Consider the following 20,274-nt stretch of genomic DNA (forward strand, 5'->3'; position numbering starts at 1 on the left):
AATAATCAATTTCATTGATCGTAAGAAAACTTACTACTTTTAAACAGCCAATTTTTACTTTATGATTTATTTTTGAAAAGATCCCTTTAGCTACAATTGAGCTTAAAAATTCTATATTCTGTTATCATTTACTCTGTACTTGTTTCAAAAAACGTTGTCTGTCTTTCTTCTGTTAAACACAAAAGAAAATATTTTAAAGGAAGTTGTAAATATTGACTTCCACAGTAGCCTATTTGTTTTTCATAAGCTACTAGTCAATGGTTACAACTTCCTTCAAATCATCTACTTTTGTGTTCAACAGAATTAAAAAAAAAACTCATAGTGGTTTGTAAACAGTTGAGGATGGGTTAATAGTGATTAATATTTGTTTTAGGTGAGCTATTTCTTTAATGACCCCAGAATCTGCACTGCATCATTCACAATATACAAGACATTTAACGATTCAGTCCAGACAAGGGGCTGTTATAGGAGAATTGATGGAGGCAGAACTGGGTCACCAACTCTCCAAAGTCCTAAGAAAACTATGCAAAATATCAGCATTGAGAATAGTCCATTGTCAACGACCTGCTGCTGGAATGTCGTTGACCGGTCAGTCAGGGATGAAGATACCGCCCTCTAGTGCTCGAGAAAAAAATTCAAACACATGTGGAGTATAAAACAACGTTGGCCATTGTGGTCGAGATACCGATTAAATACCTCATAATGCACATTCTGACTCTTACTGGAATGATATAAATGCTCTAGTTGTTATATAAACGAAACCGTATTTTTCCCGCTGATTGCGTAAATGAGGTAAACGGTGAAATCATGCGGGCGTAAATACGTTTGTGAATGGACTGCACTGAAAGTAATTTAATTGGTTGCGTACGCTCGTTGCGTATCGACGTGGATAAACGTCAACATGGCTGAACCCATGCGAGCAGCTGTTGAGAGTTGATGTGGCATCGAAGAACAGCAGTGGCAGTGAACTTGAGCTGAATTATTCATATTTATTGCACAGATTAAGGTATGTATAATTATATTTACACAATATTGCATTACACGTTCACTTTTATTAAAAATATAACGCTAACGTTACCTCATGTATCTTTCTTTCTTGCATCATCCGCCGTGTCTCTAAAGAAAGTTAATTGAGTACGTTAATAAGACGTGTTGTTAGTGTTTGTAATGTGTGTTTGTATACATTTTGTGTGTTTGTTAATAAAAATAATTAGGAATAATTATTAAGAACCTCGTATTTTGTTAAATATTACTGTAGACGGCACGCAAATCTTAAGAAGTCTAAACATCTCCGTAAGAAATCAAATAAAAATGCCAAGTGAAGTAATAAAATCACATAAACTCTCCTTAATAACACTTTCTGTTATGAAAGGTTTTTAAAGAATGAACTTCACTTCGAATCTGAATTGAATGTAGGTCACATGTGTTTAAGCTTTTAAGTTTATGAATAAAATTTCACATAAGTTGTCACATAACTTAGTTTATTTATATGAGGAATTTGCTTGAATTGTCAAACTAACGGAGTGGATTTGGTTATTTTATATGTGTAGATTTTTGAAAATATCTGATGATTTCTGTTTCATTTACATTACAGATCAGATCACCATGTCTCTCCAGAGGATGTTCTCCTGTTCGCGGCTTTTAGCAAGACCAAATGCTCTGCAAACATTCAGGCGAGCAGCTTCACAGGGCAAAAGTATGTAGTTGCGTACCAAGTTTCTCATACCTCTTGAAAGAAACACATATAGGTATTAAAAGATATTGTGTTGCAAAACTGATTCTTTTGTACCAGTGTAGAATATATTCTAGTTAATAACTGACAGATGTTAATGTAGAAATAATAGACATACAAGTAGTTGATTTCATTGACAATGCTTGACCTTAATTTTCAGCCCGTCTGTATCTCTCATTCACTGGGTCGCTGCTCTTCTTTGAGTTCTGTCCTGTCAGCGTTTGGCTGTCTTTGTCTCTGCTGATGTGGCAACCTTTACTATGTTATTTTCATTCATAAAGAATGCAGCGGGGCTTTGGTGGGCACTTTACAAGCTTGTAGCGATGAATGGCTTGAACCATGTTTCTTTTTACTTGATTGATTGCATTGACCTTTATGTCAGATAAAAAAAAAAGTATGACTGCATTTGGTAATTGTTAATGTTGTCTGATGTCAGCCATTGTTGTGCTTTGCATGGATCATTAGTAAAAAGCTAAGGAGAGCTTTAAAAGATACTAATTAACATTTAAACTAATTTAACAACCAATAAGCAACATTTCAGAGTTAAACGTTGTCACTGTAGTAATGGCATTATGTTGATGCTTTAAGTTTAGATTACAGTACTTAATAACATTCTCAAATATTATCTTTTTAGTCTTAAAGTTTAAAAATATGTACATTTTGACTGCACACTTAGTAGTGCCATTTTAAACAACGTAGTTTAGCTTTTAGATACATTAAAGATATGCATTAAAATGGGTTGTAGTTTGGTTTTATCTCTCCTTAACATGATGCTAATCTGCGCTGATTGGTCTGATGACCCAGTCTGTTGTGATTTGTCGACTGCATTCAGCATAAGACAGAGAGAAATGCCCACCATGGCGTAACAAGATTGTTGAAGTTCTGAATCTCTGAAGTCTGAATGCAGATTGTATGTGTGAGCCCAATGCAGGAGTAAATTAGAGCAATGCAGTTTAACACCAGCATATTGCTCTATTCTTAACCATGAGTAAAAACAGTGACATTCATGTGTATAGGAACAGCTGAAGGTGGCCATAGCAACAACAAATGGGAGGGGATCTTGAGCTCAAATGCATTTAAATCCGTAAACAAAGCAGAATGTGTCGCGTTTTTAGCGTGGTTTTAGATGTTGTTGTTATTATGAGAATATAAAGTTAACCAAAAACAGTACAAGCCACATGGAGCGGTTACAAAGTAATAAAACAATTAAATGCTTAATTTGCAAACTAGAGAAAACAAGGAGGCAACCAGTTTCACTTACTTGCACTTGTGAAATGCAGGATGAAACGGATCCATGAACTGTGTTTTGTAAAGTTCATGTCAAACTCTGACAATGTCCCATATTTCAATAGTCTGTTCTGATCCTTCCTTTTAAAAAACGGTTGATGAATCCCTCGTTGTAAGCCTGTAGATTGCTGAGGCACTTGTCAGAAAAATGAGGGGAACGCAGCACAAGGCTGAGGTTTTTATATTATTATATAAAATAATATATAACATTTTAATAATATAAATATTATAAATAATACATTAATATTTATTATTAGAATAATATTAATATAAAATAATATTGAAATATTGGTAAAAAAAAATAAAAAATCTTCAACTTAATGTTATTTGCCACAATATTGAAAATAGCCAGAAAACTGGCAAATAGCATTAAGCTGAATATTTTTCACATTATGGACTACAATAACATTCTATTTAATGTCCTAATAAATGAGCATTAATGTAATGCGTTTTGTAATCATTTTTATACATTTCCTATGAATTTTTATACATTTTTTGAATTCATTTTTAATTATGAAATGTGTACAATAGACTTCATTTAGACTTGAGATTCTGGCTTGTTGATTTTTTTCATGTAGTCACACAAGAAAGCAGTGTGTTTGAGGTTTTCCTTAAATACTATTCTACAATTGTGCCTTCAATTACTGTAACTCAAATGTTGTCTATTAGCTATTCAGAAACTTCCAAAATCTTGAAACCATCATTTGAGCTTTTTCAGAGGCATAATAATCTTATTGTATGTAAACTTGGCTTTCAAGAAAAGTTATAACAATTTCTCAAAAAAAATATCTCTCATTTTGCTAATAAGCATAACAGAAACAAATTTTATAATACTAACTTGCCCAAAAGAGAAAAAGTTTAGTCACATTAACCTCTGACTTTTTTTAAAATGGTTATGTGCCTTTTTATACAGTGTATGTAAACGTCCGGTTTCACCTGTATATATAATAAATACAAATATTACAGCAACGGTGATGTGCCAGCACAATCCGTTAACCAACATATGGTTAATTTTTTTTGTTTATATTTACATTTTAGCAGTTACATTAACAATAAAGGAACTTTTGCGACAGATTCAGTGATATTCATCTTGAGCATACACTTTACATTTCCTGTTTTCTTTTCTTGTCTCTTGCCATTTCCCCTCATATACACCTTCTCCTCACTGTGCTTGCATTCATCAGTGATGCAATCAGGGGGCACTAACACACTCCATCAATGCACTCATGGCTTTCCTGCATGGCATGCCTCCTCACTGGGTCCTTTTCCTGGCTCTCTCTCCCATGCAGATCCCTCTTCCTCCCCATTTCACACAGTCCATGCTGTGCGTCAGTGGAGTAACGTGCCTTTTTTTACAGTGCCGCTGGCACGGGCGCATGGTAAGTCATTCGCTCACCGGAGCGAGCTGCGCCAGGCCAAGAGAATCGTCGTCAAGTTGGGAAGTGCTGTCGTAACCCGTGGTGATGAGTGTGGCCTCGCTTTGGGCCGACTCGCTTCAATCGTAGAGCAGGTAAAGATTAGCGGAGGGCAAGAATTTGCAAAAGAAAAGTCTTGTTGCTTTGAATAATATTAGCATCCCTTTTTAAATTTTTCGCACATTTTGATGCTTGTGTTGATTTTTGTTTTGAGGTGGCCATGCTTCAGAATCAGGGTAGGGAAATGATGATCGTGACCAGTGGCGCTGTGGCATTTGGAAAACAAAGGCTGAGGCATGAAATACTTCTCTCACAGAGTGTCAGACAAGCCCTGCATTCAGGCCAGAATCAGCTCAAAGACATGGTGAGACCTACTGTACAAACCCGTTAACAGAATTTTTGGTCAAAATGGAAAATGTAACAAAAATGTAATAATTTATACAACTTTACAGTCAAAGTAAACAAAATATGCTTACCCTCACATTTTTTATTTTTTAATTTAGAAAAATATTATTGCATTCAGCCAAAATGTTAAAGTTTAAAAAGTGATTTTTATGATGAAGATTGCAGAAAATGCACACATGATCTTTTACTTTAATCCAAACTCTCTGAAGAGGTTTTTGTGATTTTTACATTAACAATTATGAAATTAGTTAATGCAGTAACTAGCAATGTGTAATAGCTGTTTATGTATGAATTTGTGTTCTCATTAGTTTCTTTATATGCCACAAAGTCCTGACATAAAACTGATTATTTGCATGTTTATTCATTAATAAAACGACTGTATTAGTGCAGCAGTTCAATTAGATTTTGATAATTGTATATTGTTAAAACATCTAGAGACCACAAAGGAAGTTTCTATGTCGTTTTTTCTCTGTAAAGAATAACTTCACACCGGAACTGTGCTAATCTGATGACACTTGACAGCTGACAGATTACTTTCTGTTTTGATGAACACGACTGGTATTTTTACCTCATTGTTTCGTTTCTATTAATCTTGATTTCTCAACTTGTTTTTGGCTGATTTGAACTGAACGTCTGAGCTAGACTCATAAATGTGCAGTCATGCACAAAGATTAACAGTTAAGGTCAGGATTAAACATTAAATGTAGTTTTTGTTTTGAACAGACTCCATTGTAAACCCCAGAATACTAATACACTATGCTTTTTTTTTTTCTTTTTTTTTTATCTTATTGCTACATGAGCACAATCAGAACATTTCAACCATTTTGTGGTGCAAAATAGAAAGAAGGACATACACCATTTAACACCACCAGAGTGTGTAAATGATCTCTGAAATGAATTGTCATTTCTAAATGAACTATGCCTTTAATTTTAGAAGTTATACTGCTGATGCTGGATGTTTCTTTTGGCAGTCATTGCCGGTTCTAGAGGCGAGAGCTTGTGCTGCTGCAGGACAGAGTGGCCTTATGGCTCTGTATGAGGCAATGTTCACTCAGTACAGCACTTGCACGGCCCAGGTAAGCGCATACACACTAATATATGTGCATGGTGACTCCACAAAATACACTTGCTTTTGTTCGTTTTTATTTAATTTTATTTCATGGTCTGTTGAAATTCTTGACACTTATTGGCTAGAAGGTGTGCAGTAAAATCATTCAATGCACAAGCAGATCCAGTTTTTGATCGCAGTTTTAATTTAATTTGTTGTCAAACATTGGTAGTAACCATGGTAAATCGCTGAATTGCTGGAGATTCATTTGTGTGCTTCACCAGTGACCTGATAGAGATCAACCAATTTGCTAATATGCTCAAATATATAAAACTGATGTTAATATGAGTTATTAGATATGCCCGTGTCATTTACATGTGCATATACACAATCTCTCACCCTTGCACTTTCTCTCCCTTATTGATTTATTCTAAGTAGGAAGATCTAGCAAATTATAACACATATATTTGAGCTCTGGCTGTGTTTGTAAGTACCAAGATTATTGAGAAACTTGTGTAAAAACAAAAGTGTACTGTATGCAACTACAGTATAACTGTTGTGTATCTTTATGCAAATATTAGGTTTATTGTTAGTTAATGACTATTATTGTGAAACATTTAGAAAGAATAGTTACTTTACTAAAACTCAAAATAATTTTATAAAATACCATTTTTTTTTTAATAATGCTGAATTATTTATGCTTTTTCACACAAAATGCCCTTCAATGCTTATCTGAGACACTGCAAATATGCATTACATATCATTCATTATATTAAAACGCTGTTAAAAGTAATATTTATTGTTAAAACAGTGGATCATAAAAATGATAATTTGTTATACCTAAAACTGCTTAGTTACAACATTAAGCCAGGCTTTGAAAGCTGCATTGAAATGATGTTTATAATGGATAGATCTCAAGACTACATTGATCATTACATTGATTACATGTCAGTTACTCAATATTACTTATGACCGAAACACACACAGAGATTGAGATAGTATACAACACACTTAATCTAATAAGTATTGAATATTAGTAAATGTAATAATAAATAACTGTTATACATTATAATAAGCAATATGCATAGATTGTTAAAGGATATTCTTTAAATGAACACTTTTCTGGAAATAGGTTAATTTTACAAGTCTCCTAGAATTAAATTGTTAAATTTTACCATTTTCAAATCCATTCCAGCTCTGGCGGGTTGGGGAACACTTTTAGCTTAGCATAAACCATTGAAACAGATTAGACTATTAGCATCTTGTTAAAAAAAAAAAAAAAGAATTATTATTTTTTTAAATGCATAACAATCAAGGGACGTCCATGGCTTAATTGATTATGCAGTGCTGTTACATAGCTGGGGACTATTTTCAGATGCTAAGTAATATCATTGCACCTGTTGCAGCCATGTTACGGCAACAAAGTCCCTTAATTCTAATGTCAGAATGAGAGTATTTTTTTCTAGAAATCATTTTGACCTAAAAAAAGAAAAAAAGCCAACTTTTATGTGGTGTTGGTACATGATATAACTACATAAGTCAAGAAAATGTATAGGAAAATATATAGGACATTTATATAGGAAATATCAAAAATGCTTTTTAAAGTTTTAAGAAACATGGTCTGATTGTAATATGACAACAAACTCAAGAGGTAGGAATGTGCAAAATAGTGTATTGACTCTATATACCGCATATATTGATGTTTTGTTTTTGTTTATTTGCATCAGATCCTGGTAACAAACCTAGACTTCCACGACGAACAGAAAAGACGAAACTTGAATAGCACTCTGTATGAGCTGCTGCGAATGAACATCGTTCCCATCATCAACACCAACGATGCCGTGGTGCCTCCCCCAGAACCCAACAGCGACCTACAGGGGGTAAATGTGGGTACAGAGCACAATGAATGGGGAGAGAGAATCTGCCCAGCAGCCTTGCCACCATCTTCTTCCTTCTGGAACTGCATGCTGGGAGGGGCCTTTACTGATGCATGCTGGGAGACAGAGAAATACAGAGGCTTGATCTTTATCTTCTGCACTATTGCAGCCTGAGGGGTTTTTCTCCATTCCTTTAGAAACTGGAAGGAATCTAAAATTACCTCATTCACATTATTCTTCCTTACTCTCTGGGCTCATCTATGCTTGCTCTATCATGCACTTGCTGCGGCTTCAAATGTGGTTCTTGTGGAATTCTTCTTTTTCATACACTAGATAGTCACTGTTCATCACAACTATTTTTATGTTGGTAGTTTAGAGGGAAGTGCTTAGTGCTTATGCAGAATGATGTATATATAAAGATGATGGCCTGCTTTGGGGGTGTCAGAAGACAAGGGTAACTGTCTGTAGCTTGCTCTTTTGAGACTGCGTTCATGCTCTGTATTTCTTTTATTTTTTTTATACCGTAGGTTATCAGCATAAAGGATAATGACAGTCTTGCTGCAAGGCTTGCTGTGGAAATGAGGGCAGATCTCCTTATTGCTCTCTCTGATGTAGAGGGTAAGATTTCAGATTTAATGCATTTATCAGTACCGTATTAGTCAGTGTATGTTGTGTCGACTTTATCTGTATATATTGCATATTTACATTTTGGTGCATCGGTAAAGTTTGTTTAGAAATAAAAATATAATAAACTATAAAGAAAAATATTATATAAGTGAGCAATATCACAAGTAGTAGTGTGATATCACTGTTCTGTAACAATTTGTTCATCTGTAGTTTGAAACATACGCTGAAAAAAAGCAGTTTTTATCCCCTAAGGACTTATGCGATCTCTGTCACCATCTTGTGGTGGAACCTCAATTGTCTTCTCTGCTCAGTATGACAGGCTGGCCACCAATGCGCTGAATCTCTGAAATTCTAAATATTTAAAATAGGCACTGTCTTTCAAAATAAACTGCATAGTTGCAATATAACCCATTACGTTCTCAACTAAACCTCAAAAGTACATTATGTTGTCCAACACCTGCAATATTTGTCAAACTGTTGTCCTCTGCATGTCACCCGTGTGGGCAGAGTAATATACAAGGTTGTAAGAGTGCTGTTATTACTTGGATATCTCATGGCTATCAGCCAATCAAATTCAAGAACCAGACAGAACTGTTGTACAAATATTTATATACAATGTCTTTTCAAAATATGTTGTGTATATAAATAAATAATTTTGAATTTTTAGTGTTAAAAAAACAAATCTGTTGTAACACTATAAATTTTATTATAAAATTTATGTATTAAAAAATACTACAAAAAAGATTATTGATTTAAAAATTATTTTTAATAAAGTTATAGTTAATATGCAAATAGGCTACCCACTTACATTAAAAAAAAAAATTGCTTATTTCACTGCTTTCTATGTAGTTGCAATTAATGCTAGCTCATTTCATGCCAAGAAATAATGCCAGACTTTTCATTTTGGAATGACATCATGAACCATTTTACTCTGTTTTCTCTTAATCCTCTCTCCAGGCCTTTATGACAGTCCACCAGGGTCAGACGATGCCAAGCTTTTGGACACATTTTACCCTGGAGACCAACAATCAATAACCTATGGCACAAAGTCTAGGGTCGGCATCGGAGGAATGGAAGCCAAGGTATTATTAACGGCTAACTGAGTCACTCATCATACTTCTTCCTATAGCTAATAATTCAATTCATATTTATTTCTATAGAGCTTTTACAATGTTGATTGTCAAAGCAGCTTAACATAGAAGTTGTAATAAATTGAAACTACTTCACTCCAGTTTTCAGAGTTGAAGTTCAGTTTCAACAAAGTGAAACTAACAGTCTGTGTAACTAACCTTTAGGTAAAAGCTGCTCTCTGGGCTCTCCAAGGAGGAACGTCTGTGGTCATTGCTAACGGTACACACCCCAAAGTCACAGGTCATGTGATCACTGATATTGTTGAGGGCAAGAAAGTGGGAACCTTCTTCTCAGAGGTCAAGCCAGCAGGTGAGTGTGCAGTGATGAATCAGGTTTCCTCCGGTGACCCCTTTATGCTTGTCTGCGAAAAAAAAACTACTTTTCTTCATGCACAGGCCCCACGGTGGAGCAGCAGACAGAAATGGCTCGCTCTGCTGGCAGGACTCTTGCTTCCCTTGAACCAGAGCAGGTTAGCTATAATATTAAACATTCATTTTTAATGACTCGTACTGAATCATACTGCGTGTAATCGTATAAAGGGATTTTTATCGGGATATACATTTGCTGCTCATGGATTCACCCTCAGGCCATGCAAGGTCCAGGTGCCTTTTTTTGTCCTGTAAAAGATATTTATTTATTTATTTTTAAAGCTGAAACTGTGGTCCTTGGCATTTCATAAAATTTTAAAGTCTATTGCTACTTCATATTTCAAAAAACACAGAAGCCTTGTAGAAGTTTTATGTACCATCAATTATTGATTTATGAAGTTAATATTTTTATTATTTAACGTTTTTATCTATATTGATCCTGCCATGATATAGCCTTAAGTTGCAGATGCAACAGTAAACAAACAAACAAACAAACGTAATTCAGTCTAAACAATTAGTATCTGTAGCTATGTTTCCATCTAAAAATGCAAATTAAATTTGTGCAAAACTGGAATATCGCATAAAAGACATGCGGATAAAGCAGCATTTCCATCCAATGCGTCAAAGAGAACAAAATCATCACTTCCTGATTAACTAGCACCAAATATCAACAGTAAAAACGAAATTAGCTGCAGCAGGAGAAGCTGCATCAATCTTTTCTTTATTTAACAAATTAGCTGTGCCCCAGAAGACAATGCCGACATGCAATGAACGGGTGGTTTACTATTCTGGAGGTAATTAATAATATAATAAATATACACTAATTACAAACTATTTACAGAACAAGCATTGACAAGCATATGACAATCTAAAAATCTATGTCAACAGGCAAAAAGATCAAACAAGCCAGTAGCACAAAAAACAAACACAAAACAAACGATATTCACAAATTTCAATAGTCACAAACTTTAACACATACAAAAACTTTGCACTATCCAACATACAAACATTTCAAAGAACAAAGCAAGTGAGCAAAACAAGATGGGCACCAAGGAAGTTCTGTCATGACTTTTTTAAAAATACTTTAGGCCAATCAGGAGCAATAAAACAGTCGGAAGTGGCCAATCAGAGGTTTTCAAGGCAGAGCAGAGAGATAGATTAGACATGGCAACCATAGGGTTGTAACAATCTCTGTCTAAAAATAGTAAAAAAAATAAAAATTTGTCGTCTACATCTCTATCTAATCATTCTGTTGTCTACAGAGAAGTGACATCATCTGTGCATTGGCTGACCTTCTCACAGAGAGGAAAGAAGAAATCCTGTCTGCCAACAAGAAGGACATGGAGAACGCTGTCAACACGGGTAACCAGAAATGACTACTACTTTCCAAACCATATGCAATGAGATTTCTTTTCCCCTTATTAAAGTGGCATATTGCAAAGTATCCTTTTTGTGTGATGTTACAGGTCGCCTGTCTCCAGCTATGCTGAAGCGGCTTAGTTTGTCATCGTCTAAGCTGAACAGTCTGTCCATCGGTCTGCGTCAGATCGCGGTGTCCTCTCAGGACAGTGTTGGCAGGGTTTTGCGCAGGACTCGTGTTGCAAACAACCTGGAGCTGGAGCAGATCACTGTGCCCATAGGAGTACTGCTGGTCATCTTTGAGTCACGGCCAGACTGCCTGCCTCAGGTCAGCACAAAATGCACAACTGTACATAAATGGATAAATTGTGTTTGTTTTATATTCTTGCGTTTGCTTGTGTTTTTCTTTTTTTGAGTATGTTAACCACTTTAAAAAAAAAAAAAATTAGTCTCATTTTACAAGACACTTAGAATGAAATAGTTGAGTTACCATTTTTGAATCCATTGTTAGGGTCTGACAGGAACGCTTAGCTTAGCATAGATCATTGAATTGGATTAGACCATTAGCCTCTCTCTCAAAAATGACCAAATAATTTATTAATTTATTTCTTATTTCAAGATTGCATATTTTACAGATGGAAAATAAATTTTCTATTTTCTAGGTCAATACAACTAGGATATATATTTATATATATTTATTGTAAAACTTTTTTTGTTAAACTCTAGGTGAGTTGAAAAAGGAGCCTATTTTCAAAACAAGTGGAGTGTTTATTTGATGGGTTGGTCAGTAGTGGGAGGCCTGTTAACTGAACCTGAAAACTGTAGGATTTCAAACTTGCTGTACAGTAAACAACTTTGAATAAATCTTCGCTTAATGACACCTTTTTGTTGACCTCAACAGGTTTCTGCTTTAGCCATTGCCAGTGGAAATGCTCTTTTGCTGAAAGGTGGCAAAGAGGCGGCCAACACCAATCGCATCCTGCATGAGCTTGCACAGGAAGCCCTGTCTATACATGGAGTCAAAGATGCCATCCAACTGGTAAATGAAACGCGTCTGCATTTGCATATCTATATTGCTATGAAAAAATACTCAGTTTCTCTGAATTTATTACGTAAATGTTTGAGTAAAATGCTCTGTGTAAAATGTTGTTTTTGGCCCAATCCCAATTCTACCCCTTAGCCCTTCCCCTCGTTTTTCGCGTTCCTGTGAAAAGGTGTCCCAATTCTCTTTAGCTTGAAGGCGTAGGGCTAAGAGTAAGGGGTAGATAACCCTTTGAACTGAGATACTCAAATACTCAGGACCATACTCAAAACCAAGGGGTAAGAAAATTTCCTGAGAATACACCAGCCACAACGGCAGGATAGCTGCACCTGGAAGTAAGGAGATCCACAAATTAGTATTTATTTATTTATTTTTTTTGGTCATTATTACAAATTTTTGCAACAATCAAGCTTATGTTTTAATACATTCATAATGGCTTTCGTGTTTTACAGTCATGCTTAAAAAAAAAACAAAAAAATAAAAATAAAAAAAAAACACTAAAATGAAAACCGCAAAATTTCTCTATCTATAATCCACAATAACTCCTGTACAGCAGTCCCACAATATTGACACTAGATGACACTTGAATACCTTGTCAGAAAAGTCTAGTGACTGGGAATGAGCTTTTTACACAGTCTGCTTTAATGTTGTTTTTGGTGTGTTTACATGAATGAATATGGCCACAGTGTAAATGCGCCGTATAGCTACGATCTTATTGTCACATTATATTGGTATGATAGCATGATATATGCCTTCAGTGATTTTCTGAAGATAAATACCAAAAAATAACGCAACTGGAATAACCACAGCAGTCGCGATCGTCTGATTTCATATGAAGCTAGAGCTTGTGAAGACATGATGACGTGTGCAGGTGCTGTAGCGCTGACCCATTTCTTAGGGGTAAATTTTGAAGCCCTTCTCCATGGCCCTTAAAACAGAGTGTGAAGTAGAAGGGGTAGCGGTACAAAAATATAATTGAGATTGGACCTTTTTCTATAAAGCTCCGATAACATTTCTTCCCAATTTTAAATACAAATATTGTCTATTAGAGTTTTTTTCTTTTTAAGAAAATGACAATTGGTCAAAATAACAGAAAACATTTGTATTTGTTTTATGAATACCTGTACAATATAGAAGTCATTTTAAAATCCTGTTGCTTTCCCACATACTGTCGCATGCTCTTATATCAGCTGCTTCTTAGAGTCACAAAAATCAGACTTAAGACAAAAAATCAGACAAGCTTAGGTGATCGTGCATTTGCAGTGGCTGCCTCTAATTTATGGAATGCTCTACCTCTTTACATTAGGCTGGCCCCTTTGCTGTCTGTTTAAATCACATCTCAAAATCTACCTTTTTTCCTTGGCCGTAGACACCTGATCTCATAGTTGTTGGATAGTGTATATGTATGGCTTACGTGTGCAGTTATTATTGTTTTAAATGTATACTATGTGCTATGTGTGGCTGTTATTATTTTTACAATATGTTATAATTGTTATATGTATAACTATGTTATAATAAGGTTATAATTTTATTTTTACTGTTCAGCACTTTGGTCTGCTGCTCGGCGCTTGTAAAGTGCTTTAAAAATGGTTGAATAAATAACTAGGATTATTCCACCAATTGATAATTTCTTAATTTTTTTCTGAAGTAAAAAGTTTTAGTGAATGTGAAGTGTCATGGCAAGGGTGATTTTTCAGCATAATTACTCTTTTATTCAGCGTTATATGATCCTTCAGAAATCATTTTAATATGCTGAATTGAAGAAACGTTTCTTATTGTTATAAATGTTTAAAACTTGCACTGCTTAAATATTTTTGTGCAAACTCAAATACTTAGGTTTCTTGATGAATAGTAGATTAAAAATGTTTGAAATGAACAACTTTTGTTACTTAAATGTCTTTACTTAAGTTAAAGTAAAAGTACTTTTATTAGTAAAACAGTGTTTCTATGCATGTCTACAAATGTAAAACCTGAAGTCATTGAACAGTGTTGATATGTGGCAGGTGAGCACTCGTGAAGAGGTGGAGGATCTGTGTCGTCTGGAGAAGATGATTGATCTGATCATTCCCCGTGGCTCCTCGCAGCTGGTCAGAGATATTCAGCGAGCAGCTAAAGGCATCCCTGTGCTTGGCCACAGTGAGGGGATCTGCCATGTCTATGTTGACCACGAGGCCAGTATTGACAAAGCCATCAAAATCAGTAAGACATTTACTGTTTTTTTTTTTTTTTTTTTTCCCCCCGTTTTTTTTCTACACTTCCCATTAGCTATCGAGTTTGTTTTTTGATTCTAATGCTTCACAATTTTGTCAACTTTATTTTGATTGACGATCTTAAATTCTTTTATAATATTGAAATAATGTTGTCGTACTGAATCAATATTGTATTTTTTTGGTATCATGTTAGTGAGAAATTGCAACATTATGACAACAGCAGTTCACATTTCATGATGGTTGTTTTCTCTCTCTAGTCCGAGACTCTAAATGTGACTACCCTGCTGCCTGCAACGCAATGGAAACTCTGTTGGTGCATCGAGATCTTCTCAGAACTCCAGTATTTGATCAAATCATTGATATGCTGAGAACAGAACAAGTAAGACCCCATATAATTGTATACATATGTCATTCATTCTTAAAGGGACAGTTATCTTATTATTTAATCATCCTCCTTGTTTCAAACCTGTTGCCTTTAATTAGGTTTGTGCTTAAAGGAATGTAACCAAGTCTGTCTTTGACTATTTCTGTAGAAGGCTGTTTCCTCTTCAGAGTAATAAAAACTAAAAAAGTAATGCAAATATATGCAAGTGTTTAAAGGTTCAGGACACCCTGGAGAATTTTTTTTTTTTTATATTAACAGATTTGTGTGTGTTGAGCATCAGTTAAGACAATCTTAGCACCTGTCAGCTTTAATTGTGGGGAAAACTGGATAATTTTGAGCTTTTGTCAGCTAATTTCAGCTTCCGGGTTTAAAATAATTTTTGGGGAGGGATCAAATTCGGCGACGTAGCGCAGTACTGCAAGTGCAATGATGACGCGTCGGTTTCTCATTATTATTCATAGCGGAGTTTTCTTATCCTATGAGAAGAGCCGGCTGCTTAATTATTCATCAGACCTGCCAGACCTGCCAGTGTCAAGCCCGAGCTGTGAGACACGGATGGACCCACGGCACAAAGTATTTAGCCGTTCATGGAGGCTCATATGCGTTTGTTTCCATGATCCACGGGGTTTGTTGCATGCTTTTTCCCCGTGATCCTGTCAGGGCCGATCATACAGCAAAGCTGTGTGTGTGCTGCTAGCATTTTTGTCGGGAGAGCAGCGCGAGAATTAGAGAATGGCGGACGCTGTCTTTTATCAGGAGTTCGTTCTCATTCAGACACATCACTGTGCTGCTGTGTTTGCCTAAATCCTCCAGATTACCAGCAGGACTAATAGTTAAAATAGACAGGTCAGGAGACCTGCTGCACTGAGTCTGCTGGATACGGGGATTAAGGGAGAAGTCCTCATTTATAGGGTTTACATGAACACACTTATCTTTATAATGATATAAATTCTGGTTATGTGTATATGAAATTACGAATAACAAATGTAGCAGGGCATTAAATGACTGTTCGTTTCTTTGCATTTTAACTTTGTAAACTATAAACTCATGCGTCTCCTCACGGTTTGTCTCATTTTGTGAGCTAACTGACAACAACAGTTGTTTGCTCACGTTCTCCCCTGCTGGCCACGCCCACTCCTTCCCGATGCTCACGGAGCTCCACGCCCATTAATCATGCATCTTTTGAAAAAATTCTTTGGGGGTGTCATGGCCCTTTAAAATGATACAACTTTTTAAAGGTTTAATTCCCACCTAGGCAACAAGCAGATGTAGTTTTTGGGGAAAAAAGCTAAATATTTTCAGATATTATTAGCATTTAATATAACTTAAAAAAATATAACATTTTAAAAAGGAAATTGTAATATATTACAATATTGCATATTTATTGGTGCTAACAAAATATAGTAATGTTTTAAACTGCTGCTTAATACATATATATATATAAAAAAAAGTGTAATTTCACTTAGAATTAATTTAACTTAAGAAACCCCAAAATTCTAAACATTTGTCTCGGACCTGTTTTTCTTTCCCAAAACAGGCTTTTATTTGCTTATTGCAAAATGATATTCTACACATGTATTTATGATTTTTAAAATCATTGTTAATTTTGATTCTTCTAGGTCAAGATTCACGCTGGCCCTAAGTTTGCATCCTATCTAACCTTTAGTCCATCAGAAGTGAAGTCTTTGCGTACAGAGTATGGAGATCTGGAGTGCTGTATCGAGGTGGTGGACAGCATGCAGGAGGCTATAGATCACATCCATAAATATGGCAGCTCACACACTGATGTTATCGTCACTGAGAACGGTAAAGCTCAACGAGATCGTTGCATGTAATGAATCTAGATACATTAGTGTGTCGATTTCATAGTTACGAGCTTATAAGCTTTCATAGGTGTTTATTTTAAAGCTGATGTTAACTGCTATTTATGTAAATTGTTTTAAGGCAAGATGCAAATATTTTTGTAGGTGAACGGTAACAACAATTACCCCATTCTACCCCAGTTGATTAATTACCTTAAGAATTGCAAACTTTTTTGAATTACAAGTGTTTAAAATGGTTTAAATCTGCAGATGACCCATCGATTAATTAAATATGTGCTAATTTGACAATTTACTTTACTAATACACAGTGCTCATCATAAATGAGTATATGCCATTTTAAAAATGAATATTTGTTTAATGTTTTATTTATTTTATCCATTTCTCAGTGAATATAGGAAATATATTTTCTTATATTTGAACAAACGAGATTTATTTAAAGGGTAAGTTTCTTGAAATAATATTTTAATCTCCGAACATTTTTAGAAATAGAAGGATAATGCATTTAAATTCATTGCAAATTCATTTGAAAAACAGAAAAAAAATAAATTATCAACAAAAATCTATATTCTACATTATTTGTTTCTCTTCATTTTTTTTTTTTTTTTTTTTTTCTCTTGCATAAATTTGGGATACTAGTTTTTGGATCGTAACCGTAAGTTATTTCATGAGACTAGCTCAAGATTTAGCTTCACTACTGACTAATCTAATGCATATACACAAATATAATATTGTAAAGCATCCTATAGAGAATATTAATATGAGAGATGTGTAAGGGGTGTACTTGTATATGCTGAGCACTGAATATATTAGAATCAAAGGTTATATGAATTTGGATCATCTGTTTTGTTGCTCCCTAATTAAATACTGTTTGGTTGCTGTTTTTGTTATTTATATTTTTTAATTCTTTAATTGATATTTACTCCCAATAGAAGCCGAAGTCTCAACACTGACAGCTGCTCTTGCTTTTAATAAGAACTTCAATTGCAGTGCTGTAGTGCCATCTAGTGGAAAGATTGTGATGATACTTCTGAACATGAATTGACAGAAAGCAATGCATTATTGAAGTATTTCTCCATACTCTGTAGAGAACACAGCTGAGCAGTTCCTCCAGCAGTTGGACAGTGCCTGTGTCTTCTGGAATGCCAGCTCACGGTTTGCTGATGGATATCGGTTTGGCCTAGGTAATTATCTCTTTTTCATCAGCCTCTACACACATTAAATAAATTTTGAAATGTTAATTTTTTATCCAATGATAATCCTGTGGTGTTCCATAGGTGCGGAGGTTGGCATCAGCACTGCCCGTATTCATGCCCGTGGTCCTGTGGGGCTGGAAGGGCTTCTCACGACTAAGTGGGTGTTGCGGGGTGAAGGCCACACAGTGGCAGATTTCTCGGAGCATGGCAGCATGACGTATCTGCATGAAAATCTACCGGTGGCACAGCTCCTTCCTGGATACAGAACCACCAGCTAGAGTTGAGAAGTAAATGCTTCTACGCTCAAGGATCAAATGCATATCACCTACTTAAATCCCATTTAAAGACTCCTGTCAGGCAGTGTGTTTGGAAAATCAAATGTGAATGGGCAGTCAAACCGATGTATTTTAAGGGATAGTTCTCCAAAAAAAAAAAAAAAAGTAATTTATTCTCCCTCAGGCCATTCAAGATGTAGGGGACTTTTTGTTTAGTTGCTGATCAAATAAATTATAATACTAAATGCATTAAAAATACATATAATAAATACAATAAATTATATAATTATTTGAGCTGAAATTGAAAGTGCTAGCAGCCATTGATTTATATTAATCTTCCCATAGTTAAAGACATGCAGGCACAACAAAATTAATACCCATTGTTTCTGATGGTACGTTGAGGTCTAATCCATTTAAAATAATTAGTCTATTCAAGGAACTGAGCATTATTTGCAAAACTTTCATTTATTCACACGATTTTGCAAGCACTCTTGAGCATTTATAATGATGGGCAATGGACAGATGCATACAAGTTGTTAGCAATGGAAAGAAAGGTCGTGTGAGTACATATGCTGAAACTTGTTGAAAGTTAAACACCTGCACACATCCTTACAATCATTATGACTGTACTCTGGACTATTTTCTGCACCTACTATTTTAATAATGCTCAGATGCATCATTTTGCTTCATCAGATTTAAGTGCATCGTCAGGAGCCACGGGTACTAGTTTAGTTTTGCCTGTGTGTGGTATTTAACTCTGAAAATGCCAACTAATCGTTTTAATGTTCTACTAAAGAAAAAAACTCACCTACATTACATATTGAATTTCCTGAGGGTAAACTAGTAGCATTTATTTTTTATTTTTGGAGGTGTTCTATCCCTTTAAGAAGCCTTTAAAGCATAAGTCTCAAACACAACTCCTGGACTGCCACAGCTCTGCACAGTTTTACTCCGACCCTGATTAAACAGCTGATCCCACTAATGAATGTGTTCAAGACTCTTTTTAAACGCCTTGATTATTTGGATCAGTCGAGTTTGATAGAGTTGGAACAAAACTGTGCAGAGCTACGGCCCTCCAGGAATTGTTTGAGACTTCTGCTTTAAAGGCTTCTGTTTGTCCCGTACTTTAGACTCTCTCAAGGGCCAAAGAGATCACCTCAACTTATTGTTAAATGTGTCTTGTTTTCTTTGTAAATCGGTTGAACCTAGCTACTAAACACAGTTAATGGTACACAGATGGATAAGGGATTTTACTGCAGGCTATGCTCATGTTGTCATTTTATGATTTCTGCATATTTTCCTTTAAGTATCCAAATTTATCATAATCACGATGAATGCAATGACACTTCCCGACCTCCAGAATTGCCAATGTTATATTTATGTAATTTTTAAGAATAAAATGTGGCATTACAGTACAATAATCCTTCAAATCATAGCATTAAATAAAATGTGTATTACAAATATGGCAACTTTGTGTACCCAACTTCAGGTTTAGAGAGTAAAGTATTTTTTTCATATGGTATAGTGATCTCAAATAGAATATAACATGAGTACTAACTGAAAAAGGCAACCATAGAAGAAAATAGTCATGTTACCATAGTGTTCAACCTATGCAATTCAACATGGGAAAACTGTATTATTAGCTTAAAAAATCATCTGTATGCTGCTTTTGAAAAGAAAACGAATGGAAAATCAGTTTTCCTGTGCATCACATCTCTCATTTTGCGTAGTTCTTTTGCTTTTTAATCACAAATACTGTGCAAATCATTTCCCTGTTGTAAAATTCACCCGGGACGGGCACATTTTGTCCTGAACTGCTGCAGAAATCCTCATTATCTGTACTTAAAAGTGCTGTATCGCTTCACTAAATAGTGATGCTCGCAGTGTTCTGAAGATGTTCACAATTTTTGTATGTAGAATAAATGTCTTTTTGTACTTTCAAACAGCTTCTGGATGCATGATTCGATGCACAAAGACCTGAAAGTTTAATTTGTACCTGAAAGATGTTTGGAGAAGCCGACAAGTATCCGGGGCCGTTCTGAACTTGATTAACAATCTTTCGTAAGTGCAGTTCTGTGTTGGAAACATCAAGAGGCT

The 20,274-nt window shown here is 35.2% G+C and overlaps 1 protein-coding gene and 1 long non-coding RNA gene across 5 annotated transcripts; one reads left to right on the top strand and one right to left on the bottom strand.

The window, feature by feature from the left end:
* The first annotated feature begins 887 nt into the window (after nt 1-887).
* Nucleotides 888-20,120, top strand: aldh18a1 (aldehyde dehydrogenase 18 family, member A1). Of its 4 annotated transcripts, none has more exon segments than NM_001083546.4 (18): nt 888-1,006; nt 1,595-1,696; nt 4,378-4,529; nt 4,649-4,798; nt 5,811-5,915; nt 7,615-7,773; nt 8,292-8,382; nt 9,349-9,473; nt 9,687-9,831; nt 9,918-9,991; nt 11,153-11,252; nt 11,357-11,577; nt 12,151-12,288; nt 14,295-14,490; nt 14,759-14,880; nt 16,506-16,692; nt 17,795-17,890; nt 17,984-20,120. In NM_001083546.4, coding segments are annotated over 17 exon segments (2,349 nt in total). In that variant the 5' UTR covers nt 888-1,006; nt 1,595-1,605; the 3' UTR covers nt 18,181-20,120.
* On the bottom strand, nt 14,500-17,235 carry LOC147841431 (uncharacterized). The gene is made up of 2 exons (XR_015504283.1): nt 16,113-17,235; nt 14,500-15,113 (listed from the first exon to the last, which is right to left on the bottom strand). It is a non-coding gene; the product is annotated as an uncharacterized LOC147841431 (long non-coding RNA).
* Nucleotides 20,121-20,274: the final 154 nt, after the last annotated feature.

This window comes from Danio rerio, chromosome 12, assembly GCF_052040795.2.
Source record: "Danio rerio strain M-AB ecotype USA chromosome 12, GRCz13ab, whole genome shotgun sequence".
Lineage (NCBI taxonomy): Eukaryota > Metazoa > Chordata > Actinopteri > Cypriniformes > Danionidae > Danio > Danio rerio.

Bases quoted from the DNA above. Each gene is read 5' to 3' on its own strand.
- aldh18a1 (XM_087275124.1), top strand. From the start codon at position 1,606: ATGTCTCTCCAGAGGATGTTCTCCTGTTCGCGGCTTTTAGCAAGACCA. The intron at 7,774-8,291 runs GTGGGTACAGAG...TTTATACCGTAG, and splicing joins GCGACCTACAGGGGGTAAAT to GTTATCAGCATAAAGGATAA. The intron at 11,253-11,356 runs GTAACCAGAAAT...GTGATGTTACAG, and splicing joins GGAGAACGCTGTCAACACGG to GTCGCCTGTCTCCAGCTATG.